Source organism: Streptopelia decaocto, assembly GCF_964273445.1.
Source record: "Streptopelia decaocto genome assembly, chromosome: 15".
Taxonomy (NCBI): Eukaryota; Metazoa; Chordata; class Aves; order Columbiformes; family Columbidae; genus Streptopelia; species Streptopelia decaocto.
In genome coordinates, this window is record NC_138670.1 from 12,898,885 (window position 1) to 12,921,222 (window position 22,338).

The window sequence follows — 22,338 nt, forward strand, 5'->3', positions numbered from 1 at the left end:
GATGGGGAGCTGGATGGGGATAGGGACAGCGTCAGGGACAAGGGCCAGGACCGGAATGGGGACAGGGACTAGGACAGGGACGGGGATGGGGATGGGGACAGTATCAGGGACGAGGGCCAGGGACCGGAATGGGGATAAGGACAGAGACCAGGACACGGACAGGGCTGGGGACCAGGATGGGGATAGGGACAGGGATGGGGAGGGCGTGAGGACGGGGACAGGAATGGGAACCAGAACAAGGACAGGGACAATGACAGAGAGCGGGGACAGGGATGGAGATGGAAACAGTGTTAGGGACAAGGACCGGGATGGGGACAGGAACAAGGGCTGGGAGCAGGATGGGGACAGGGATGGGAACAGGGAACGGGATGGTGATGGGGATAGGAACAGGGAGTGGGATGGGGTCAAGGACAAGGGCTGGGAGTGGGATGGGGACAGGGGCAGGAATGGGGACTAGGACTGGGACAGGGAGAGGGATGGGAACAGGAATGGGGACACGGAGTGGGTGCGGGATGGGAACAGAAATGGGAACAGGGAGAGGGAGTGGGATGGGAATGGGGATGGGGATGGGGATGGGGACAGGGAGAGGAATGGGGACAAACAAAAGGGGTGGGACCAGGATGGGCATGGGGACAGGGACAAAAGCAGAGACTGGGATCAGGACAGGGACTGAGACCAGGACAAGGACAGGGACAGGGTGTGTGTCCCCACAGCCCCCTTCCCCAGGGACACAGGGGCACTCGGGGATACCAGAGAGAGATAGGGACAAGTGTGAACACAGGGACAGAGCCATGGGTATGGGGACATGGGGACACGCAGGGCCCAGCAGTCACAGGCACCCCCATTCACGACCACAGCATACGCATGGGCGACACAGGCGCCCCCTGACATCTGACCACCCAAAATCCAGCTGACCCCCCCACACCCAACACGTCCCAACTGTCCTGTCCTGGCGGGTGCCACACAGCACCGCCGGTGTCACCACCCCAGCCCCCTTGCGGCCACGTGTGCCCAGCATATGTGCCGGGGGGGATTTGCCGGGGGGATTAGCTGCCGCACGGGCCCTGGCGCTGACCTGCTTTTGGCAGGGGCCACGCGGGGGACGGGGACTCGCACGGTGACATCTCGGCTCCCACGGCTGCCAGATGACCGCAGGACAGGTCTGGGCGTGTCCACAGTGTCCCCCGTGTCCCCAGCCGTGTTGCAACTGTGGGGGTTTAATGGCAGGGTGGGCAGGGCCCCTCCACCCATGGCTGGCACCTGGAGCCGGTTTAACCGCGTGGCAAAACATCCCGGTTGCCGTGGGTCTGGCTGTGCGATCACCAACAGCCTGGCAGCCAGGCCAGCACTGGGGACAGCCCAGATGTGGCCACCGATGGGGCATCCTGCACAGCTTTGGGGGAGGAGCCAAAAATGGGAGCTTGGGGGGCGACTGCCGGGAGCGCTGCCCCACAGCAGGGACACATCTGTGGGATCGGCATCATGGGGCACACGCGGGACGAGAATGGCTCTGTGGGACACCCCGGGTCTGTGGGGTACGGATGGATCCATGGGACATGTGCATAGAGACACATGGGACATCCATAGGGCCATGTGACACAGATGTCCCCATGGGGGTATCCATGGCTCCATGGTCCACAGGTGGTATCATAGGACATCCATGGAACATCCATGGCTCCATGGAACTCAGGTGGCTCTGTAGGACACATATGACTCCATGGGACATTCATGGCTCCATGGCACACATTTGACTCCGTGGGACACATTTGACTCCGTGGGACATAGGTGGCTCTGTGGCACATCCATGGTTCCATGGGACACTCATGGGTCCATGGGACACAGGTGGCTCCATGTGACATGCACAGCTCCCTGTGTCACCCACAGCCCCATGGGACATACACAGCCCTCGTAGGGGACAGTGGGGAACCTTCCCCTGCTGGGGACCCCAACCAGAGCAGGTCTGTGGGTGCTGGGCCCTCCCCAGCTGGGGTCCCCCCAGGGACACCCCTACTGTGTGAACAGGCAGTGGGAGGCTGAGCCCAGTGTCCCTGGTGCCTCTGCCCTGTCCCCAGTCCCTTGTCCCTCTCTCCCAGCCTCCGGGGCCTGAGCTGTCACACTGTCCCCGCCTCCAGTCCCTGTCCTCACCCCTGCCCCTTGTCCCCTGCCCCTTGCCCCCTGTCCCTGCTCCCACCTCCGCTCCCTGTCCTTGTCCCCATTTGTCCCTTGTCCCTGCCACCTGCCCACACATCACCATTTCCCACTTCTGTCCCATGTCCCACTCATACCCGGGTCCCCCCATGCTCCCCATGACCCATATCCCACTTGTACCCCATTCCCCCTATATTCTCCATACCCCTTGTCCCTCCCTATATGCCCCATAACCCACTCCTCCCCATGCCCCCTATACCACTTCAATACCCCCTATGCCCCCCAGTCCTGCTGTGCCCCCATACCCCCTATACCATATACTTCCCATACCCCCCATGCTCCCTATGTCCTCCCATACTCCCTCTGCCTCCCTGTAAGCCCTATAACCCCCCTGTTCCCCATAGCCCCTATATCACCCCAACAACCCCTGTGCCCCCCAAGCCCCCTTACCGACTATATCACACATAACCCCCATACCCTCAATAACCCTCCTCTGCCACTATGCCTCCTATGCCCCCATGCTCCGTATACATCCTCAATACCCCCTATACTCCCCAGACCCCCCATACCCCCTACACCTTCCATAGCCCCACACCCCCCACACCCTCCCAAGACCATCTATAGTCCCCATACCACCTATAGCCCCCGTACTCCCTAAGCCCTCCAAGTCACCCCATGCCCCCATATTCCACCACCCCTTATAGCCCACAAAGCCCCCATAGCCCTATAGCGCACATACCCCCTATAGCTCAAAAAACGTTATACTCCCCCAATATCCCCTATAGCCCACACACCCCTTATACCTCCCCACTATCCCCTGTGGCACCCATACTTCCTATACCCCACCAATATCCCCTATAGTCCACATATCTCCCCAATATCCCCTACAGCCCCCATATCCCTTATACCTCCCCAATATTCCCTATAGCCCCCATAACTCCTGTACCCCCCCAATACTCCCTATAGTTCCCATATCCCTTATACCCCTCCAGTACCCACTATAGCTCCCATATCCCCTATACCCCCCAATATCCCCTATAGCCCCCATAACTCCTGTACCCCCCATACCCCCCATAGTCCCCATATCCCCTATACCTCCCCAATATCCTCATAGCCCCCAGACCCCCTATACCGTCCCAACACGCCCTATAGCCCCCATACCCCTTATACCCCTCCAATACCCCCTATAGTGCCCATATCCCCTATACCCCCCAATATCCCCTATAGTCCCCATAACTCCTGTACCCCCCAATACACCCTATAGTCCCCATATCGCCTATACCCCCCCAATACCCCCATAGCCCCCAGAATCCCTATACCCTCCCAACACGCCCTATAACCCCCATACCCCTTATACCCCCCCAGTACCCCCTATAGCCCCCATATCCCCTATACCCCCCAATATCCCCTATAGCCCCCATAACTCCTGTACCCTCCAATACCCCCTATAGTCTCCATATCGCCTATACCCCCCCAATACCCTCATAGCCCCCAGAATCCCTATACTGTCCCAACACCTCCTATAGCCCCCATACCCCTTATGGCCCCTAATACCCCTTATACTCCCCAATACTCCTGTAGCCCGCAGAGCCCCAATACCCCCCCAATACCCCGTATAGCCCCCAGACCACCTATACCGTCCCAACACGCCCTAATAGGCCCCATACCCCTTATACCCCTCCAATACCCCCTATAGCCCCCATACCCCTCATGCCCCCCAATACCCCTTATACTGCCCAATATTCCTGTAGCCCGCAGACCCCCAATACCCCCCAATAGCCCGTATAGCCCCCAGACCCCCTATACCGTCCCAACACCCCCTATAGCCCCCATACCCCTTATGGCCCCTAATACCCCTTATACTCCCCAATACTCCTGTAGCCCGCAGACCCCCAATAACTCCCCAATACCCCGTATAGCCTCCAGACCCCCTATACCGTCCCAACACCCACTAATAGGCCCCATACCCCTTATACCCCTCCAATACCCCCTATAGCCCCCATACCCCTCATGCCCCCCAGTACCCCTTATACTGCCCAATATTCCTGTAGCCCGCAGACCCCCAACAGCCCGTATAGCCCCCGTACCCCTTATACCCCCCGACACCCGCTTTGTCCCCAGTTCCCGCCACACGCCCCCGCGCTGCCCGGGGCGCTGCCCGGCCGGCCGGGGGGCGGCGGGCGGGGGCCAAGGCCGGGCAGGGGCCGGGCCGGCGGGCGGGGCGGGGCGGGGGAGGCGCTCCGGGGCCTCCGCAACCTGCGGCCGCCTCGGCCGCCTCAGAGGCGGCGCGTCCCCCCGCCGGGCCCGGGCACCATGAGCGGCCGCGTCGGGGAGCTCAGCCCGCGGCAGGCGGAGGCGCTGGCCCAGGTGAGGCGGAGCGGGGATGCCGGGGGGGAGCGGGGCCGGGCTGCCGGGGCCGCCCCGCTGCGCTCCGGCATCCGCGGCGATGGGCATCCCCTCCCGGCGCCGGCCCCGGCTGCTCCCGCTGCCTCCAGCACCCACCCCCGGAGCCCCAGCCCGCGGGCTGAGCCCCCCGGGGTGCTGCCGCCGTCCCGGGTGGGTCCCGGGGGTGTCACCTGATGGACTGTCCCACCGGAGGATCTGCGGGACCGGGCACAGCCCTCTCCCATCTGTCCCACTGGTGGCCGGGGACCCTCCTGTCCCACCGCAGGGTCTGCGGGGCCCGGGGTGTCCGGCTGAGCCAGCGGTCACGCACCGCGGTGGCCATGCCACCCATGCCACCCAGTGCCATCCCCGACGCCTCCCTGGGCACCTCGCCGGGCTGCCAGACTTTATCCTGGTTTATTCCACCCAGCTGAAAGGGCAACGCTGGCGACTTTATCTTATCATTGCTTTTCCATCCCAAACCAAACTCCAGGCACGGGCAATGAACCCGCGGCTCCGGGGGCCGGGGGGCAGGAGCCAAAACCTCCCGGTGCCAAGGTGGCAACGGCTGGGCAGGAACGGCGAGCTGTGAAACCCGTCTGCCAGCACCTTGTTTTTCTCAGGGTGAAGAAGCTAATCCCGGGTTTAATTACACCTAAATTCAGTGGGAGATAATCTAATCAGCCTCATTAAGGGGAGGTCCCAGACTGGTACAGAGATTTGGGCCGCAGCCCGGCCGGGGCGAGTGGGCCATGTGCCATGGGTGCCCTGGGACCCCCAAATCCCCCCGGTTCTGCACCCTGACACCCTCCTGCCTGTGCCGGGATGGCCGGGCTGTGACTCGCTGGGGTGTCACTGGAGCAAGGGGACACGTGGTGGCCGCCTGATGACCGGCTGCATCCAGAGGGTGCCACTGGTGATGGCAGAGGGGGAACTGGTCCCCTGGTCCCTGCAGGGCGAGGGTGGCTGGCAGGACCCTCCCTGCGGGGAGCTGGGTGGGTGACAGCCCCACTCATGCCCTTGTGCAAGGCAGCTGGCTTGGGGACAGCCAGGGCTTGGTGGCCGGCTTGGGGACAGTCCCCTGCCAGGGGGAGAGCAGACACTGGCTGCGTGTCACTGCTGTGCCTGCTCCACGGGTGCCGGCGACGGGTGACGCGTGTCCCTTGTCTCCTGCAAAAAAGTCCTGGCTGGGACGGTTTTTTAGGGGAGGGGGCAGCAGGGGACAAATCTCCAGCCCGGGGGATTCTGCTCCACGGGGGCGTGAGCAGGGACCCCCCTGCTGACGGTCCCGCTTCTCAGTTTCGGGAGAACCTGCAGGACGTGCTGCCCTCCCTGCCCGCCCAGGACGACTATTTCCTCCTGAAATGGCTCCGAGGTAACCCCGGGGTGGGGGTCACATGGAGGGGGGGCTGCGGAGTTGGTGACAGTGGCAGCGCTGAGCTCTCCGCTCTCTTGCAGCGCGCTGCTTCGACCTGCCCAAGGCAGAGGCGATGCTCCGCAAGGTGAGAGGGGGGCCCCTGCTTTTTGGGGGAACCCCCTAAGCTCCCAGTTGTCACCTGGAGATAGGACAATGTGCCGTGGGCGACCACTCCTTCTCTCTCCTGATGACCTGCCCCTGGGGTGCACCCCATCCCGTGGGATTGGGGGGTCCCCAAATCCCCTCACGCCGGCTTGCTGTGCCCCCCCGCAGCATCTCGAGGTGCGGAAGCACATGGATGCCGACAACATCATCGCCTGGGAGGCCCCCGAGGTGGGTGATCCTGCCCCGGGATGGGTGTCCCTGGAGGGGACCGTCCTCCCCGGGGGTCTGTGGTCCCCCTGACCCCCCACGCTCCCGCAGGTGATCAGGAAGTACATGGCGGGGGGGATGTGCGGCTACGACCGGGAGGGCAGCCCCATCTGGTACGACATCGTGGGGCCGCTGGACGCCAAGGGGCTGCTGTTCTCCGCCTCCAAGCAGGACCTGCTCAAGAACAAGTTCCGCGACTGCGAGATGCTGCGGCGCGAGTGCGAGCGCCAGAGCCAGAAGGTGGGTGCCTGCTGCCCGTGCCCTGCCTGCCCCCAGCCCACCTCCCCATCGGCCCCCCGGCCCCTGGCCCTGCCAGCCCCACGTCTGCTCCATGCCCACCACCCAATGGCCATTCCACCCCCCAGCCCGCGTCCCTGCTGTCCCCAGCCCGTGTCCCTGTCCCAGCCCCACACCAGTTGCAATGTCCCTTCTCCCTACACCAACAAGGCTCTGGCTGGGGGGATCAGCCTGCTGGGGACCGGCCCATCCCTGGGGCTGGCTGGGAGCCCCTCCTCCTGGGGTCCCTGCAGGGGACAGGTGCCACCTGAGCCCCCCCGTCCTCCCATCCCAGCTGGGGAAGAAGATCGAGACGGTGCTGATGGTGTATGACTGCGAGGGCCTGGGCCTGAAGCACCTCTGGAAACCAGCCATAGACACCTACGGGGAGGTGAGCTGCCCCGCTTCCCCGGACGGGACGTGCCTGTCCCCGGGCTGCTGCGGTCACACGGTGACACAGGGATTTGGACTGACGCGTGGCCCTGAGGGATGATGCAAGAGCAGGTCCCTGCCAGCGGCCCGCACCCCCCGCAGCACTTTGGGGGTGGGGGTCTCAGCCTGTGTCCTGCCGTGCTCCCCCCATACTGTGGTTGGTGTGTGGGACGGGAGGGTGACGTGAAGCTGTCCCCATCCTGCAGATCCTGTCCATGTTCGAGGAGAATTACCCCGAGTCCCTCAAGCGCCTGTTTATCATCAAGGGTGAGTTCAGCCCCGGGGTCCTGCTCCCCGCCCCGGGTACTGATCCCACCTTAACACCCCTGTCCCCCCCCAGCCCCCAAGATCTTCCCCGTGGCCTACAACCTGGTCAAGCCCCTCCTGAGCGAGGACACCCGCAAGAAGGTCGTGGTGCTGGGATGTGAGTCCTGACCCCTCCCCGGGTGGCCCTGGCTGGGGGGTGCGGTGGAAATGGGCTGTCACGTCCCCCTCTGTTGTCCCACCCAAGGATGAGACCTCAGCCCTGGGGGGGGTCCCTGGCTGGGCCGGGGGTCCCCGCAGGTGTCCCAGCCCCCCTGAACCCTGCTGTCCTCACCCCCCCAGCCAACTGGAAGGAGGTCCTGCAGCAGCACATTGACCCCGCGCAGATCCCGGTGGAGTACGGGGGCACCCTGACGGACCCGGACGGGGACCCCAAGTGCTCCAGCAAGGTAGGAGAACCCCCTGCTGGGTTCCTCGGGGCTGCACGGGTGCTTCCCCCCCTGCCCACGTCCATCTCCGTCCCCTTCCAGATCAACTACGGGGGGGACGTGCCCCAGCACTACTACGTGCGGGACCAGCTGTCGCAGCAGTACGAGCACACGGTGGTGGTCAACCGCGGCTCGTCCCACCAGCTCGAGTACGAGATCCTCTTCCCCGGCTGCGTCCTCCGGTGAGGAGGGGGCTCCATGCCATGGGGGGGACAGGGGACAACACCGGCAGGTGTCCCCAGCCCCTACACAGGACCCTGCTGGCTCTTTTCCCGGCACAGATGGCAGTTCAGGTCAGAGGGGGCCGACGTGGGTTTCGGGGTGTACCTGAAGACCAAGGTGGGGGAGCGGCAGCGGGCGGGCGAGATGACCGAGGTGTTCCCCAACCAGCGCTACAACGCACACATGGTGCCCGAGGACGGGTCCCTCACCTGCTCCACCCCCGGCATCTGTGAGTGCACCCCCTTCCGCAGGGGCTCCCCATGTCCCTGACACCATCTTCTTGATGGGGACAGACGTTTGAGCAGGGCCTGTTGTGACAGGACAAGGGGTGATGGTTTTAAACTAAAGGAGGGAGATTCAGGCTGGACATGAGGAAGAAATTGTTGCCCTGAGGGTGGTGAGAGCCTTGCCCAGGTTGGCCAGAGAGGTGGTGGCTGAACCATCCCTGGAGACATCCCAGGCCAGGCTGGACGGGGCTCTGAGCAACCTGAGCTGGTGCAGATGTCCCTGTCATGGCAGGGGGGGCACTGGGGGAGCTGGGAAGGGCCCTTCAACACAAACTGTTGTGCGATTCTGATTCCCGCAGACGTCCTGCGCTTCGACAACACCTACAGTTACCTGCACGCCAAGCGGGTGAGCTACAGCGTGCAGGTGCTGCTGCCCGACGCCTCCTCCGCTCAGCAGATCCAGCAGCTGGGGGACAAGCTGGGCGAGGTGGCCGTGAGCCACAGCCCCTAACCACGGCCCCGGCCCCCGGCCCGCAGGGGACCCCACAGCTGGGCAGGCGGCTGCTTGTGCCCCCAGGATGGCTGGGAGGATAGAGAAGGGGCTGAGCCCCCCGAGTTCATGGACCAAGGGGGGACTGAGTGGGGCCGGAGGGGCTGGAGTGCCCGGGGTCCCCCCTCTCTGTGCCTTATATGTGGGTCCCGTGTCCCCCGCTGCTGCGTGGGGCGGGGGGAGTAAAGGGATAGACCGTGCTGGGTCGCCTCCGGTTTTTGTTCCCCAGACACATAACCAGCCCCTGTGGGTCAGCAGGTGCCATAACCAGCCCTGCTGCCCCCTCCAGCTCCATAACCGGCCCTGCTGCCCCCCAGCCCCTTAGCCGCCCCATAAACAGACCTGCTGCTCCCTCCAGCCCCATAACGAGTCCTGCTGTCCCCCCCCAGCCCCATGACCAGCCCCTGCTGCCCCCTTCCAATTCACCGCCAGTCCCATAACTGGCCCTGCTGTCCACCATCAGCCTCATACTCAGCCCCTGCTGCCCCCAGCCCCACTACCAGCCCCTGCTGCCCCCCAGCCCCATACCCAGCCCCTGCTCCCCCTCATCCCCATACCGAGCCACATACCCAGCCCCTGCTGCCCCCCAGCCCCATACCCAGCCCCTGCTCCCCCTCATCCCCATACCCAGCCCCTGCTGCCCCCCAGCCCCATACCCAGCCCCTGCTCCCCCTCATCCCCATACCCAGCCCCTGCTGCCCCCCAGCCCCATACCCAGCCCCTGCTCCCCCTCATCCCCATACCCAGCCCCTGCTGCCCCCCAGCCCCATAACCAGCCCCATAACCAGCCCTGCCCCACACCCCGCCCACGTGACCACGGATGACACAGCGCCTCGCCAGCGGCCTCGGGTCGCGTGTGCACCCAGGCCCCGCCCCCTTCCCCGCCGCCATCTTTCAGCCGGGCAGAGGCCGCGCCCGCCGGTTTCCGCCCTGCGCGGGGCGGGGTTTGGTGACGCACGCTCGGGGGCGGGGCGGGCTCGTGCGGCGGCGGCGGGAGCGCGCACCATGGGGGCGGAGGAGCCCGACCTCTACCGGGACACGTGGGTCCGGTACCTGGGTGAGCAGCGGCACCGGGCACTGGCTCTGGGTAACCGACACCGGGTACCGCACCGCATACCGGGCACTGCGTCGGGTACCGGGCACCGGAGACTGACACCGGGCACTGACACCCGTTACCAGACACTGACACTGTGCTCTGCGTCGGGTACCGGGCACTCACACCGCACCGGGTACCGGCACCACGCACAAGGTGCTGACACTTGTCCTCGGGCTCTGCACCGGGTATGGGGTGTTGATGCCCAGCGCCGACACCGGGTACCGGTTCTGGGTACCAGCACCGCACACCAGGCATTGGTACCACACACTGTGCTGGCTGACAGTACCAATACCGGGCACCAGCACCACGTCCCAGGGATCAGCACCGCACACCAGGCACAGCACCAGCACCGCACGCTGGCGCTGGGCACCAGCACCAGGCACTGTCCCCAGCAGCCCAGCTGTCCCCAGGGGCAGCGGGGTCCAAGGTGACCGGGCTGCTCCGAACCCCCCGCGCAGGGTCCATCCCCAGTGCCATGGGGACATGCTGGGGGGAACACGGGGACACCCCGGGGTGTGACATGGGGACACAGCCAGTCTCCATTCCCACTGACCCCCCTGACCTCCAGGTTACGCCAACGAGGTGGGCGAGTCGTTCCGCCCGCTGGTGCCGGTGTCGGTGGTGTGGGCCAGCTACGGCGTGGCCACCGCCTACGTGACCGCCGACGCCATCGACAAGGGCCGCAAAGCTGCCACCGTGAGTGTCAACCCCTCCCCGCCCTCCAGTCGCTCCCCCCGCCCCCCACTAACCCCCCTGTCCCCTCAGGCCCACGCACAGGACCCCGCACGGGCCACGCAGGTGGGGGTGGCTGTGGTGGACACCTTCGTGTGGCAGGGCCTGGCCTCGGTGGCCATCCCCGGCTTCACCATCAACCGCCTGTGTGCCGCCTCGCTGGCCCTGCTGGGCACCCTCACCCGCTGGCCGCTGCCCCTGCGCCGCTGGACCACCACGGCCCTGGGGCTGGCCGCCATCCCCTTCATCATCACCCCCATCGACAGGTACGGGGGACACACGGGGACCACCACCCCATCCCTGCGTCCCGGGCTGCAGTGCTGCTCCTCCCAGGGGAACTGCTCCCATGGGCTTGGGACTGGGTGGGGGAAGCACAGGGTGACCCAGGGGCAGGGGGACATGGAGGGACATGGGGTGACCCAGGGGCAGGGGTGGGATACAGAGGGACACGGGGTGACCCAGGGGCTGGGGGTTCCTCGCCCCAGAGGGGCTTTGCCGAGGTCTGGCCAGGACATGGCCCCGCAGGGATGGAATTAGCAGGAGCTGGTGCTGAGCTGGGATTAGCGAGGTGAGGCTGTGCTAAGCCTGGTTTTGGGAGGGCTGGGGCCTCGGTGACATTAGGGACAGGGTCCCAGGGGGATTGGGGACAGCTCCAGCCCCCCCTCCCTGTCATGACCAATTAACCATACCCCGGGACCTCCATCCTTTCCCAGAACCGTGGATTTCCTGATGGACTCCAGCCTCCGCAAGCTCTATGGGGCACCGGGAGAGCCCCCGGCCCCACACTGAGCTCCCCGTTGTGGGGAAACTGAGGCACGCTGCTGACTTCAGGGTGCTGTGACCCATCTACTGTGACCCCTCACTCAGGTGACGGCCCCAGAGTGGCCACCCAGCCACATGGCTGGTCCCAATAAACCATTTCAAGCTTGACCCTGTGTGCTGGGTGTTGCTGGAGCCGGTGGGGACCCACTGCCCTGTCCCCTGCTGAGGTGACCTGTCGATCCAACTGGGTGTCAGCCCCCAGGCTCTGCACCCTATGGGCATCTCCACCCTGGGATGAGCAGCCCCAATCACCCCACCAGCCCCCCCCAGGTCCCAGGTGGAACCCCTCCATCCCTCCACAGCCCCATGGCACATCCCTGGGCCTGTCCCCAAGGAGCTGCCACCATGGCCAGGACCTTCAGCGGTGTCTCTAGAGACCCACATCCCCCAGCCAGGAGCCTCCAGGACCAGGGGCTGGGAAACACATCACCACATCTGGAAGCCACAGCTGGTGACATCTGGTACCAGGAGGTACCCCTAGAAGGTGCCACCAGGAGATGTTGCTTTCAGGTGTGGTGGCGTGTCCCCAGCCCACGATCACACCCACATGGTACCACCCTGAGAATCTTTAGAGAAAAGAAAACCACATTTATTGGGGAGGAGGGGGTCACGGGCTCATGCCGAGCCCTGTGCTGGGCTGCCGCGGTCTGGTCCCACCTCTGCCCCTTTCTCCAGCTCCCTGGGGACCAGGGCCCGCACCACGCTCTGCAGCTCGGCCTGGAAGGGACACTGTCGCCTCGCCCGCCGCCGCCCGCGCCGTCTGCCCGCGCGCCAGGTGGCCACGGCCAGCGCCAGCAGCGCGCCCACCAGCGTGGCTGCCACCAGGGCACTGCCCAGCAGGGCCAGCCCGGCCAGCAGGAACCTCTTCACTGTGCGGCACGGCCCTGGGGACGCCAAAAAACACCAAAACGGGGTTCAGGGGTGGCTTTGGCACCTGGGGTGGTGGGTGGGGTTGTCCACTCACCTTCGTACCACGGCACCTTCTCCTTCTGCACCAGCAATGGCCCAACCGTCTCCTGGTGGAGTGTCCCCTCTCCTGGGAAGGCTGCAGGAGAACATGGCCTGTCCCTGCCCCGGGACCCCAATGAGACCCCAAAACCCTGCAGGGCCACCACAGCCCAGCCCCAGTACCTGGCGGCTCTCCAAGGAGGGTGTCAGCAGGGGGACAGCCGGTGTCACAGCAGTGGCACAGGGCACTCCAGGAAGGGTCCTCTGCGTTGTGCCAGCTGGGAGGAGAGGACAGAGCTGATGGGGAGGGGTCTGAAGGTCCCCAACCTCCACCTCAAGACCCACATGGTGCCATGCCAGCAAGTCCCTCCAGCCCGGCAGGTCCCAGCCACCCCAGAGATGTCCCCCAGGGGACACCAAGCACGTCCCTAATTCATCTGCACCTGGAGGGAGCTGGGACCTCTGGTGTTGTCACCTCACTGCCACAGGAGAAGTGGTGTCCAGACCACGGTGGGGTGGCTTGGTGCCCCAGGTGGGTCCCCTTGCCCAGTGACTGGTCCCACAGCACCCATGGGTGCTGGGATCGGGGTGCCCATGCCAGGGCTGAGCTCACCTGGCCGTGGCTTGGCTGTAGAAGCAGGACCTGTCACTGTGTCCCCGGCCAGGGCCCCATGCCGTCAGCAGACAGTGCACGTAGACCTGCCGAGACACCAGCCCCATGTCACCAGCACGTCCTTCTTGGGGACCCCGCTCTGCTCCCACCCACCCCTGTAGGTCGCACCACCCCGGTGGGGAGCAGGATGCCCCAACGGGGACAGCGTGTTGGGAGCCCAGGTCACCCATCCCACCAAAGAGGACATCAGCACAACCTCACCTCCTCCTTCTCCAGCTCCTCCTCCAGCGCGGGGGCTGCGATGGTGAGCTGCAGGACAGACCCCCCTCTCCGGTGCTGGACAGACACGTTTCCCAGATTCTGCCCGTGCAGGCACCTGGAGCAGGACAGTGACACGGGAACATGGCCAGGCTGTCTCCAGGGCATGGTTATCCCTCCCCTTCGGGACATCCCGCAGGACCTCAGGGTGCCCAGAGCAGGGTTCTCCACCTCCCGCCCCCCAGGCACGGACCCGTGGCTGTTGACCACCATGAAGACTCTCCTGGAGCGTCCCGGCCGCCCCGCGTGTGTCCCGTAGCACTGCTCCAGCCAGACCTTCAGCGAGGTGCCAGCGCCAGAGTCCACCCTGGCCTCCAGGCGGATGGCAGAGCCAGGGCTGAGCACCAGCGGCTGCTCCATGTCCCCTAAAGGAGAAGGGAGGGTGGGCTCAGTGTGACACCCCCAAGCCCGTCCCACCACAGACAGGGACATCAAACGCATCCCAGACCAGCACCCGTGGGTGTCTTTGCCTCTGCCCCTGCAAGGTGAGCGCCCACCTGCAGCTCCCCCACTTCAGAGCCCATCCCCCATCCCTGGAAGCCCAGAGCTGTCCTGGCTTTGTCACCCCAGCCTGGTGTCCCCACCTGCTCTCCAGAGCTACAGCACCTCCCTGGTCCCCCCACCATGGAGCCGAGAGGGGGCATGTCACCCATCGGGCTGACAGAGGCAGCTGACCCCAAAAAGATCGTAGAATCATTTTGGTTGGAAAAGACCCTCAGGATCATCGACTCCAACTCATGGAGTCAAGCAGTGACCACCTGGTGGGTCCTAGGGCTGAGGCCACACAGGAGAAGGCACTGGGTGCTGCTGCTCAAGCCCAGGGACTTTGGCTGGACCCATCCTGTGGTCTCATCCCCCAAAGCTGGTGCCCAACCCAAGACCCAGAGCACTCACCATCCAGGAGCCTCAAGGTGAAGTTCATGCCGGGCTCCTCAGAGCAGGGGTGAGCATGAGCCCCTCCAGCAGCAAACCCTGGGGACACTGCCCTTGTCCCCAGGCCCGAGGACACCACTGAGGCCACCACTGTGTGACCAGAAGACAGCAAGGCGGCTGGAGCCCTGGTGGTCCCTGCAGCAAGGGGAGTGTTTAGCCAGAGGGACTGAGCATGGAACAGCATGTCTCAGTGAGGACATCCAGGTCTTCAGATGTCCTTAGGACTCATGAGGGGCAGATGGACACAGCACAAGGATGGGAGAGCACTGAGGAGCTCAGTGGGGTTTGGGGACATTGAGCTGCACAACCCCAGCCAGGACCTCCCCTGGTCTTGGTGGCCAGGATAGAATCACAGAATCATTTTGGTTGGAAAAGACCCTCAGATCATCGAGTCCAACCATAACCCACCCCTGGCACTGCCCCATGTCCTGAGAACCTCATGTCTGTCTGTCCAGCCCTCCAGGGTTGGTGACTCCAGCACTGCCCTGGGCAGCCTGTTCCAATGCCCCACAGCCCTTTGGGGAAGAAATTGTTCCCCACATCCAACCTCAACCTCCCCTGGCGCAACTTGAGGCCGTTTCCTCTGCTCCTGGTGCTTGTTCCTGGGGAGCAGAGCCCGACCCCCCTGGCTCCAAGCTCCTTTCAGGCAGTTCAGAGATCAGAAGGTCTCCCCTCAGCTCCTGTTCTCCAGCTGAACCCCCCAGGTTCCTCAGCCGCTCCTCATAAGGATCTGGCATGGGCCCACTGCAGGGGTGGGTGCTGGAGGCGGGGAGTGCTCCACAAGGGTCTCCACACCCCCTTAAAATGCAAGATTAAGTGTCCCCAGCCCCAGGCACACCCAGGAGTGCTCCCCAGCCAGGGCTGGAGAGGGACCAGGAGCTGCTCATGGGATGGGAGACCATTGCCAGCAACCACCAGTGGCTCCAGGCCCCCACCCAAACCAGGTCCTCACAGACCTGCTGGGACTGGGGGACACGGGAAGCTCTTGAGAAGTCCCCCTGCCCCACATCCCAGAGCACAGGAGCCATTTCAGGAAGATTTGAGGACCTGGATCACCAAGTCCAGGAGGACACCAGGAACCAGCACCAGGCAGAACCAAAGGGCACCCACCACCCTCCCACACCCAGACATGGGTGCCACCACCCCCCTCCCCAGTACAACTGGTGGGGAGACCGAGGGGAGCAGCCAGGGGGTCCCAGCCCCACTCACCTGCCACCCCCAGCACAGCCCCACACACCAGCACCCACCAGTGCAGCCCCATTCTCAGCCAGCAATAACTCCAGCACCTGGGGACCCTTAAAGACCAGGGTGGAGCCAACAGGCCCCAGCTGGAGCTACTGGGCTTGGGGATTTGCTTGATTTTCTCTGCAGTTCCACCTGTGGGGCTGGTCCTACACGCTGTCCCAGTCTCATCATCACTTCCTGTCCCATCAGTCCCACTATGTAGTTTTGGTCCTGCATGGGGTCTGGTCACTTTGCCCTGGTCCCAGTTGCACCACATGGTCTGGTCTCATCACTTGGTCTTGGTCCTACAGATGCTCCTGGTCCCATCTCATGATATTCGTGCCACCACACAGTCCTGGTACAGCCACATGACCCTGGTCCCATCATGGTCCCTGCCCCAGTCCTACACATGGTCCTAGTCCCACCAGACAGATCTGATGCCACCACTCAGTCATGGTCCCATGTGTGACCATGGTCCCATCACACAGTGCTGGTCCCCAGTGCCCCATTAGTCCCATTATGGTCCTGCTTTGGGTTTTCCATCCCCCCATCTGCAGATGAATCTGGTAGCCAGGGTGGGATTTGGCAACTGCTCCCAGCAGAAGATCTCGGCATAGCATGGGAGACAGCTGCGGGCCTCAGGGACAAGGCCTGGGCTGTGTCCCCAGCGCCTGTTCTGGTGACCATGGGCAGCACTGTGGTGGCTCCAGTGGTGGCTCCGGACCAGCCATTAGAGTTCACGTCCACCCTGGTACTATCCCAGGCCACACTGACCATGGGATACACATGCCAGCAGTGGAGCTGGGACCTGGTGACACGAGTGAGTTGTGTCACCCATGACAGCTGTCCTGAGGGTCTGATATCCCTGTGAAACTCGCAGACCTTCCTGGCGGCACCTGCAGACCCCGGAGGCCTCACGGCATCAACCAGCAGCGCAGGTGGCTCCAGTGACGGTGGGGACAGACCCAGGTGCCCCACTCACCTGGGGGGTCGTTCCTCGGCACTTCCTGGAGGACACAGGGGTCCCCACCCCCATGGGCTGCCAGGAACCCCAGACAGGGCAGGATCCGTCCCCAGGGGGAGCAGAGACCAGCAGAGCACCCATGCTGGAGAAGCAGCAGATGGATGAGACCGGCTGGATTGTCCTTCTGTCAAAAACTGCCCAATGTACCATTATCTTACAAAAGTAGAACAGCTTTTTTATTTCTGGTCTTTACAAAGGGAGCAGAACACGGGCTGGGGGGCCGGCGGGGGTCCCTCCGCGTGGGGGAGGCTCAGCCACCTCCTTGCCCGGCCAGGGCTGCTCGCGGCAGGATGCGGCGTTGCCGGTGTCATCCAGCCCGGCCGGGACACCGAGGGCTGTCCCCTGCACAGGGGAAGGGATGGACCCCCGTCCCCAAATCCCCCTGTGCCTGGGGGATGGCGTCACCGGGACAGCAGCCGCCGGACCCCCTCCCCATCTCCTCCCCACGCCAGTTCTCACCAGACCCCGTGGGCCTCCTGGGATGTCCCCTGTGGGGACCGGAGCCACGGAGACCTCTAACCGGGATGGTGGGGCTGGGAGGGGACCTGCTGCATGGACACCCTTCATCCACAGGGAACACGAGCCCGTTGATAAATGCCAGGGCTTGGGGTGGGTTTTCCGTTCTCCAAACCCAAGCGCAGCAGCCGCCGCCACGTCTCAGCTGGCTGCACGGCCCGGCCCGCCAGGGGCTGCTGGAAGGCTGAGAACGTGCTGCACTCATTGCACCCATGGGCTGGGACCCGCCGGAGCAGGCACACAGCCCCAAACCAGGGATCAGGGGGAAGGGGGGCGTTCGAGGAGCCTGTGGGCGCACGGGCTCCCTGCCAGCAGCTCTGCCCACCCCAGACAGGGAGAACCCCCCATTCCCACCACCCAACAGGTCCCTGCCCGTGCTGCCTGGCCCGTGGCGTGGGGATGACATCCTTCTCCTGCCGTGACGAGGCCACGTCCTTCATCAATACCTTTCTGTGGGGAAAGAAGTAGATCCTGCTGGAGAAAAGCAAGCCCCCAGTTCTTGGCCCCTCGTGGGTTCTGCTCTCCCCCACAGGCTCCTGCCCAAGTGGGGACTCAGGGGAAAGGTGACGGATGATCTCCCTGGTCCCCACAACTGTTCCCAGGTGCCGGCGCCTCCAGCCAGTTCTGCTCATGTCCAACCAACAGACACCATGAGTAAGAAAAAGGAAAAGCACCTGGTTCTTCCCTGGGGGAGCGGGGTGCCCGCCGGCCCCTACCACTTCAGGAAGTCCCGCACGCGGCTCCACAGCTTGGTGATCCAGAGGTTGACCCCCAGGTCGGTCAGGTACTGGATTTCAGGCGTCAGCATCTTGCGGCACAGCTTCTGGTGCTTCTTGTTGATCTTCTTCTTCAGGTTGTAGCCCAGAATGGACTTCTCCCCCAGCGGCTGCCAAGGTTGCATGGAGGACTCCTGAATGGCACTGGCATCCACGGCGTGTCCCCCATCGATGCAGATGCTTTTCATCTTCTCATTCTCCCGCCGCAGCTCGGCCACGTCCTTGGCCATCCGCTCCCTCCCGTAGGCCTCCACTTTACGCCAGAAGGTGGCATTAAAATAGCGGTAGAGCTTGGCGTCGATGAGGTTCCAGGAGGTGGCCTTCTCGTAGAGTTCCGGTGTCAGGCGGGAGACCGTGGAACCCTTGCGGGCGTTGAGCTTGAAGTAGAGGACATCCTCCAGCTGCCAGCACAGCAGGTCCTTCAGCAGCACCAGGGACTCGTCAAAGTACTCGAGCAACATGACGAGGTGGAACCGGCGATCTATCTCCTGGATGTGCTCCTCCACCAGTGGGCTGTTGGCGTTCATGTTGTTGTCGTAGCCCAGGTCGAAGAAGAGGAGGTTTTGGAGGTAGTGAGCGTTGAACCCGTTGGGGTCGTAGTAGTGCCAGGGGTCCCGAAGGAACTCGGCCAGCTTGTCCTCCCCCGTCAGCTTCCAGGTGAGGGGGATGACGCGCCCAAAGTAGTGGAAGGAAGACTCGAAGAGGTAGGCAGGGTCCCGCAGCACCGTCACGAAGGTGGTGTCCGCCGGCAGGAGCTTGCGCACCTCCTCATAGTGGAAGCGCATGTGGTTGCCGATGATGTTGAAGCAGGCGCCCGGCCGGTAGTGCTGCACCTGGCTGCGCTCAAAGTAGGAGGGGTAGTAGAAGTCGTTGCGGCCGTTGGGGAAGGCAAATCTCAAGCGATGCTTCTCGCCGAAGCGGAAGAGGATGTTGAGGATGGTGCTGCTGGCCGTCTTGTGGGTCTTCATGAACATGATGTTCCGCTTGGGCAGGCAGCTCCGTCCCGAGGGGCTGCCCGTGCCGTTGGCTGCTGCCGGCACTTGGGCGGGGGCCGGGTAGGAGGAGCAGGAGGAGGGGACGGGGATCCTGGTGGGGAGAAGAGACAGGACACCGTGGTGAGGGCAGCTTGGCCGTTGTCCTACCTGGAGGAGCTGGACATGGGGAGGGGTGCGCACACCAGGGGTGGGTCCTTGCCCCCAGAACCCCCTGGGCTCCCTGTTAGAAACAAGCTGGGCTTTGGGAAGAGCCCTCTTCACCCCCAGCCATGTGCCCAACGGGACAGGGACACCCACCTGGCTGGAGCCCCTTGACAAGCAGAGCAAGGCCCACTGTCCCCATGAGCCCCCCGACATCAGCTGCACCTCCAAGCCACCTAACCGAGCTTGTCCACCCCCTGGACAACCCCAGCCACTAAGGTTGTGCTGCTATGGGCGTCTTCATGATGGTCAGTGCCCAGCAGCTGCTCAGCACAGCCCGAGCAGGGCGTCCCCATCGCTCCCCATGGGCACAGCCATGGTGGCCCTGGAGCAGGTGACACTGAGATGTGCACCAAGACAAGCTCCATGGCCGTAGCTCCAGGCACCTGGAGGATCCAGCACCCCAGCTAAGAAGGAAATTTCAGCGTGTGGCCCCGCAGGCCCTTGGGGAGCACGGAGAATAACTTGTGCGTTATCTGAGATGCTCGAAGCAGGGAACAGAGACCACAGCATCGAGTGACTTTCGATACCATTAATGAAGTTGGAAAGCTGATCCTTGATAACACACAAGTTATCATGTTGCTTATGAAACACCCGTGGGCGGATCAGTTATAAACCTGGTGACAGATTCACTGCTGGGAGGGATGGCCGGAAGCCGAGCCCTGCTGAGCACAGGCTTTTGCTGTGACAGGCAGCAGGAAGCTTTGAACCCACTGTGATCATCACTGTGGCAGTGCTCTGATTGCTTTGGGAGGACAAGCCCTTGATAAAGAGCACCTGAAAAACTGCTCATGGCTCCTGGCTGCTGGGGAGCGTCTCCTGTGACACTTTGCCTTCTCTCAGGGGACACCAGGGAACATGAAGCTGCAGTGGGCACCTCCTCATCTTCTCCATCATCCAGGAGCTGAGCACCAGCTGCCATTTTGCAGTGGATCCCCCTGGGGTGAGCATTCCCAGCCCCCCAGGGAGTTGGGGTTCGCCTTCCCTCCCAGCCAAGGGACAAGGCACGGTCTCCAACAGGAGCCTGTAGGAAGGGGACATCCTGATGTGAAGCCACCAGAGCCTGGAAAGTCCCAGCACCCTCGTTTAGGGGTGCCCGGTGTGAAATGGGGAGGCTGAGCTGCCAGGGGACACCCGGGGACCCCACACTCACTCTGTGACGCTGACTTGCAGCGGGGGGATGGCGTAGGAGTAGAGCAGCAGCATGAAGCTGGTCAGGAGGGTCCCCAGGACGAGCCCCTTGCACATGGACCTCCAGGGCTTCCCATGGTGCAGCATCCTGGTCACCTGTGCCCGGCGAGAGGAGAGGAGAACCATTAGCACTGGGGTGAGTAAACGAGGACCAGGGGAACTGTGTGACGCAAATGAGAGGCAAATAAGGCATAGGAACGTCCCAGGAAGCATCTCACTGGGCTTTTTGGTGCTGGCACTGCCAGGAGAGAGGTGAGCCAGCGCCAGGTGTGTCCTTGGCCACAGGCACAACGGATGTGTGGCCAAAGAGCAGCAGCTCTGCCCGCCCTGCCCACCCTTTGCCCGCCTTGAGCGATACTGGGGTGCAAGCCAAGGGCTGTCGGAGCAGCCGTAGGGCTGGGCATGGGGGGAGGAAGGAGCTGTGCCATGGGGCAGCGCGGCTGCAGGGCGGGCACCTTCTGCCAGGCAGCACCGGCAGCCCCAGCACCGAAAAATCACCAACATGGGCAGGAGCATCCTAAGGGCAGCCAGGATCCCTTTTGCCAAGGAAATCTCCAGGCTGGATCAGGAGCCACATCAGCCGGGAATGTGCTGGTGCTGTGACACCTGCCCAGTGCAGCTGTGCCCGCGTCCCCCGGCCCCTCCAGCAGCACCGGTTGCAGGGGGGCTCGTGGCTTCATCCCCCGGGCACCCGCACCTCTGGGTGGCTCAGGGTGGGGACAGGGGCACAGAGACCTGCTGGACAAAGGGGGTCTGGGGCGGGATGGCACCCACATGTGCAATGGCACATACATCCACATGTGTGCGTGCACAATGGCACACACGCACACAGCCAGCGGGCATGTGCACACACACACATGTGCACGCACACATAGGGACACACACATCCGTGCACATCCAGGCGTGCGCACACACGGGCACACTGACACACGTCTGTGCAGGTTCACGCGTGTGCATGCACACACACACACCTCTGTGCAGGCTCACACACCCACGTGCACGCACAGGGACACACACACGCTCATGTATGCACTCATGAATCCCCCCCAAGGACACAGACACGTGCATACACACACACTCACACCCCCCTCTGCACACAAAGGGATACAGACACATGTATACACACATCTATACATCCACCTGCGTGCCCATGTATGCACAAGGACATAGATATACATGCATGTCTATGTGTGCTCATGCATGCACACACATGCACACTCATGCACGTACACCCAGCCCCTCCACAGGCAGCCTCCTCCCTGTCTCTGCCCCCAGCCCCATTGCCCCCCGTGCCCGCCTCCCCCAGTGCCGCTGTCCCCCTGCAGCCCCCGTGTCCCCCGGCAGCACCTGCCCGGCCACCTGCCGCCGCCGCTCGCCGCGGGCCGGGGACGTGGGGGGCACCGGCAGCTCCGGCACTCCAGCCACCGCATTGCAGCAGGGCTGTCCTCTGCGGCAGGATGAGGGGACGTGCCACCCGTGACGGTGGCACCCGCTGCCGGGGGCCGCGAGCAGAGCCCAGCGACCAGGAGCACCCCCCGAGCTGAGGGCAGAGACCCGGCTGCCCCCCCCGCCCTGCACCCCCATTTAGTGGCTGCGGGAGCAGCATCTCCCCCCGAGCTCCCGCTCGCTCCGGCTGCCCCGGCACCGCTCTGGCTCCCGGGCATCCTCCAGCCCAGGCTGCCCGCGTCCCAAAAACACCCCAGAAATACCTCACCGCCCCCCCGTGCCTCCCACTGCATCAAGCATCAGAGCCTCCCGCGCTCCAGCGGATAATCCAGAGATTAAATCCCGGCTGGGAGAGCCGTGGTTTACACCCAGACACATTTTAGCCCCCTCGACCCCCACATAGCAAAGACTCTCCTGGATTTCTAAGTTGAACCCCAAGCAGAGAAGTTACCCAGCCAGCGCGAGGGTGCCTGGGGCACGGTGAGCCCGGGGCTGCTGCTCCCGCCTGCCTCCCCCTCTCTCTGGCCCCCCCGGTCACCTCCTGCCGCTGAGATTTCCAGCTCAATGAATAATGAATGGAAAATGACACCGGAGCTCAGGGCTGCAGCCAGGTGCTGGGCACCGCTCGCCCGGCACCCAGCGCAGCAGCTGGGGATGCCGATGGGGGGGCACCTGGTGACACCCCACAACGTGCCCGGCGCTCCCCCTGCCCTGCAGCAGGG

At 63.9% G+C, this 22,338-nt stretch overlaps 3 protein-coding genes across 3 annotated transcripts; 2 read left to right on the plus strand and 1 right to left on the minus strand.

Annotated features, from left to right (window-relative positions):
• The first annotated feature begins 4,405 nt into the window (after positions 1-4,405).
• SEC14L2 (SEC14 like lipid binding 2) lies at positions 4,406-9,082 on the plus strand. The gene is made up of 12 exons (XM_082066232.1): positions 4,406-4,515; positions 5,833-5,908; positions 5,992-6,035; positions 6,224-6,283; positions 6,374-6,562; positions 6,894-6,989; positions 7,237-7,297; positions 7,371-7,454; positions 7,637-7,743; positions 7,825-7,964; positions 8,064-8,233; positions 8,591-9,082. The coding sequence occupies exons 1-12, from the start codon at positions 4,462-4,464 to the stop codon at positions 8,740-8,742; spliced, it is 1,233 nt and encodes a 410-aa protein (XP_081922358.1). The 5' UTR covers positions 4,406-4,461; the 3' UTR covers positions 8,743-9,082.
• A 653-nt stretch (positions 9,083-9,735) lies between these two features.
• Positions 9,736-11,539, plus strand: MTFP1 (mitochondrial fission process 1). The gene is made up of 4 exons (XM_082066247.1): positions 9,736-9,838; positions 10,446-10,573; positions 10,643-10,875; positions 11,323-11,539. Exons 1-4 carry the CDS (start codon positions 9,787-9,789, stop codon positions 11,396-11,398), a joined length of 489 nt encoding a protein of 162 aa, XP_081922373.1. The 5' UTR covers positions 9,736-9,786; the 3' UTR covers positions 11,399-11,539.
• Positions 11,540-17,719: 6,180 nt separating this feature from the next.
• GAL3ST1 (galactose-3-O-sulfotransferase 1) lies at positions 17,720-22,230 on the minus strand (the record flags this gene model as incomplete). Its single annotated transcript, XM_082066284.1, has 3 exons — positions 22,096-22,230; positions 20,133-20,266; positions 17,720-18,869 (listed from the first exon to the last, which is right to left on the minus strand). The coding sequence occupies exons 2-3, from the start codon at positions 20,255-20,257 to the stop codon at positions 17,720-17,722; spliced, it is 1,275 nt and encodes a 424-aa protein (XP_081922410.1). The 5' UTR covers positions 20,258-20,266; positions 22,096-22,230.
• Positions 22,231-22,338: the final 108 nt, after the last annotated feature.

What these genes read in the sequence shown, in the direction of transcription:
- MTFP1 (XM_082066247.1), top strand. Translation starts at nt 9,787, where the DNA reads ATGGGGGCGGAGGAGCCCGACCTCTACCGGGACACGTGGGTCCGGTAC. An exon ending in CACGTGGGTCCGGTACCTGG is followed by an intron (nt 9,839 to 10,445) that starts GTGAGCAGCGGC and finishes CCTGACCTCCAG; the next exon opens with GTTACGCCAACGAGGTGGGC. An exon ending in AGGGCCGCAAAGCTGCCACC is followed by an intron (nt 10,574 to 10,642) that starts GTGAGTGTCAAC and finishes CTGTCCCCTCAG; the next exon opens with GCCCACGCACAGGACCCCGC.
- SEC14L2 (XM_082066232.1), top strand. Translation starts at nt 4,462, where the DNA reads ATGAGCGGCCGCGTCGGGGAGCTCAGCCCGCGGCAGGCGGAGGCGCTG. An exon ending in GCGAGCGCCAGAGCCAGAAG is followed by an intron (nt 6,563 to 6,893) that starts GTGGGTGCCTGC and finishes CTCCCATCCCAG; the next exon opens with CTGGGGAAGAAGATCGAGAC. An exon ending in CTGCTCCACCCCCGGCATCT is followed by an intron (nt 8,234 to 8,590) that starts GTGAGTGCACCC and finishes TGATTCCCGCAG; the next exon opens with ACGTCCTGCGCTTCGACAAC.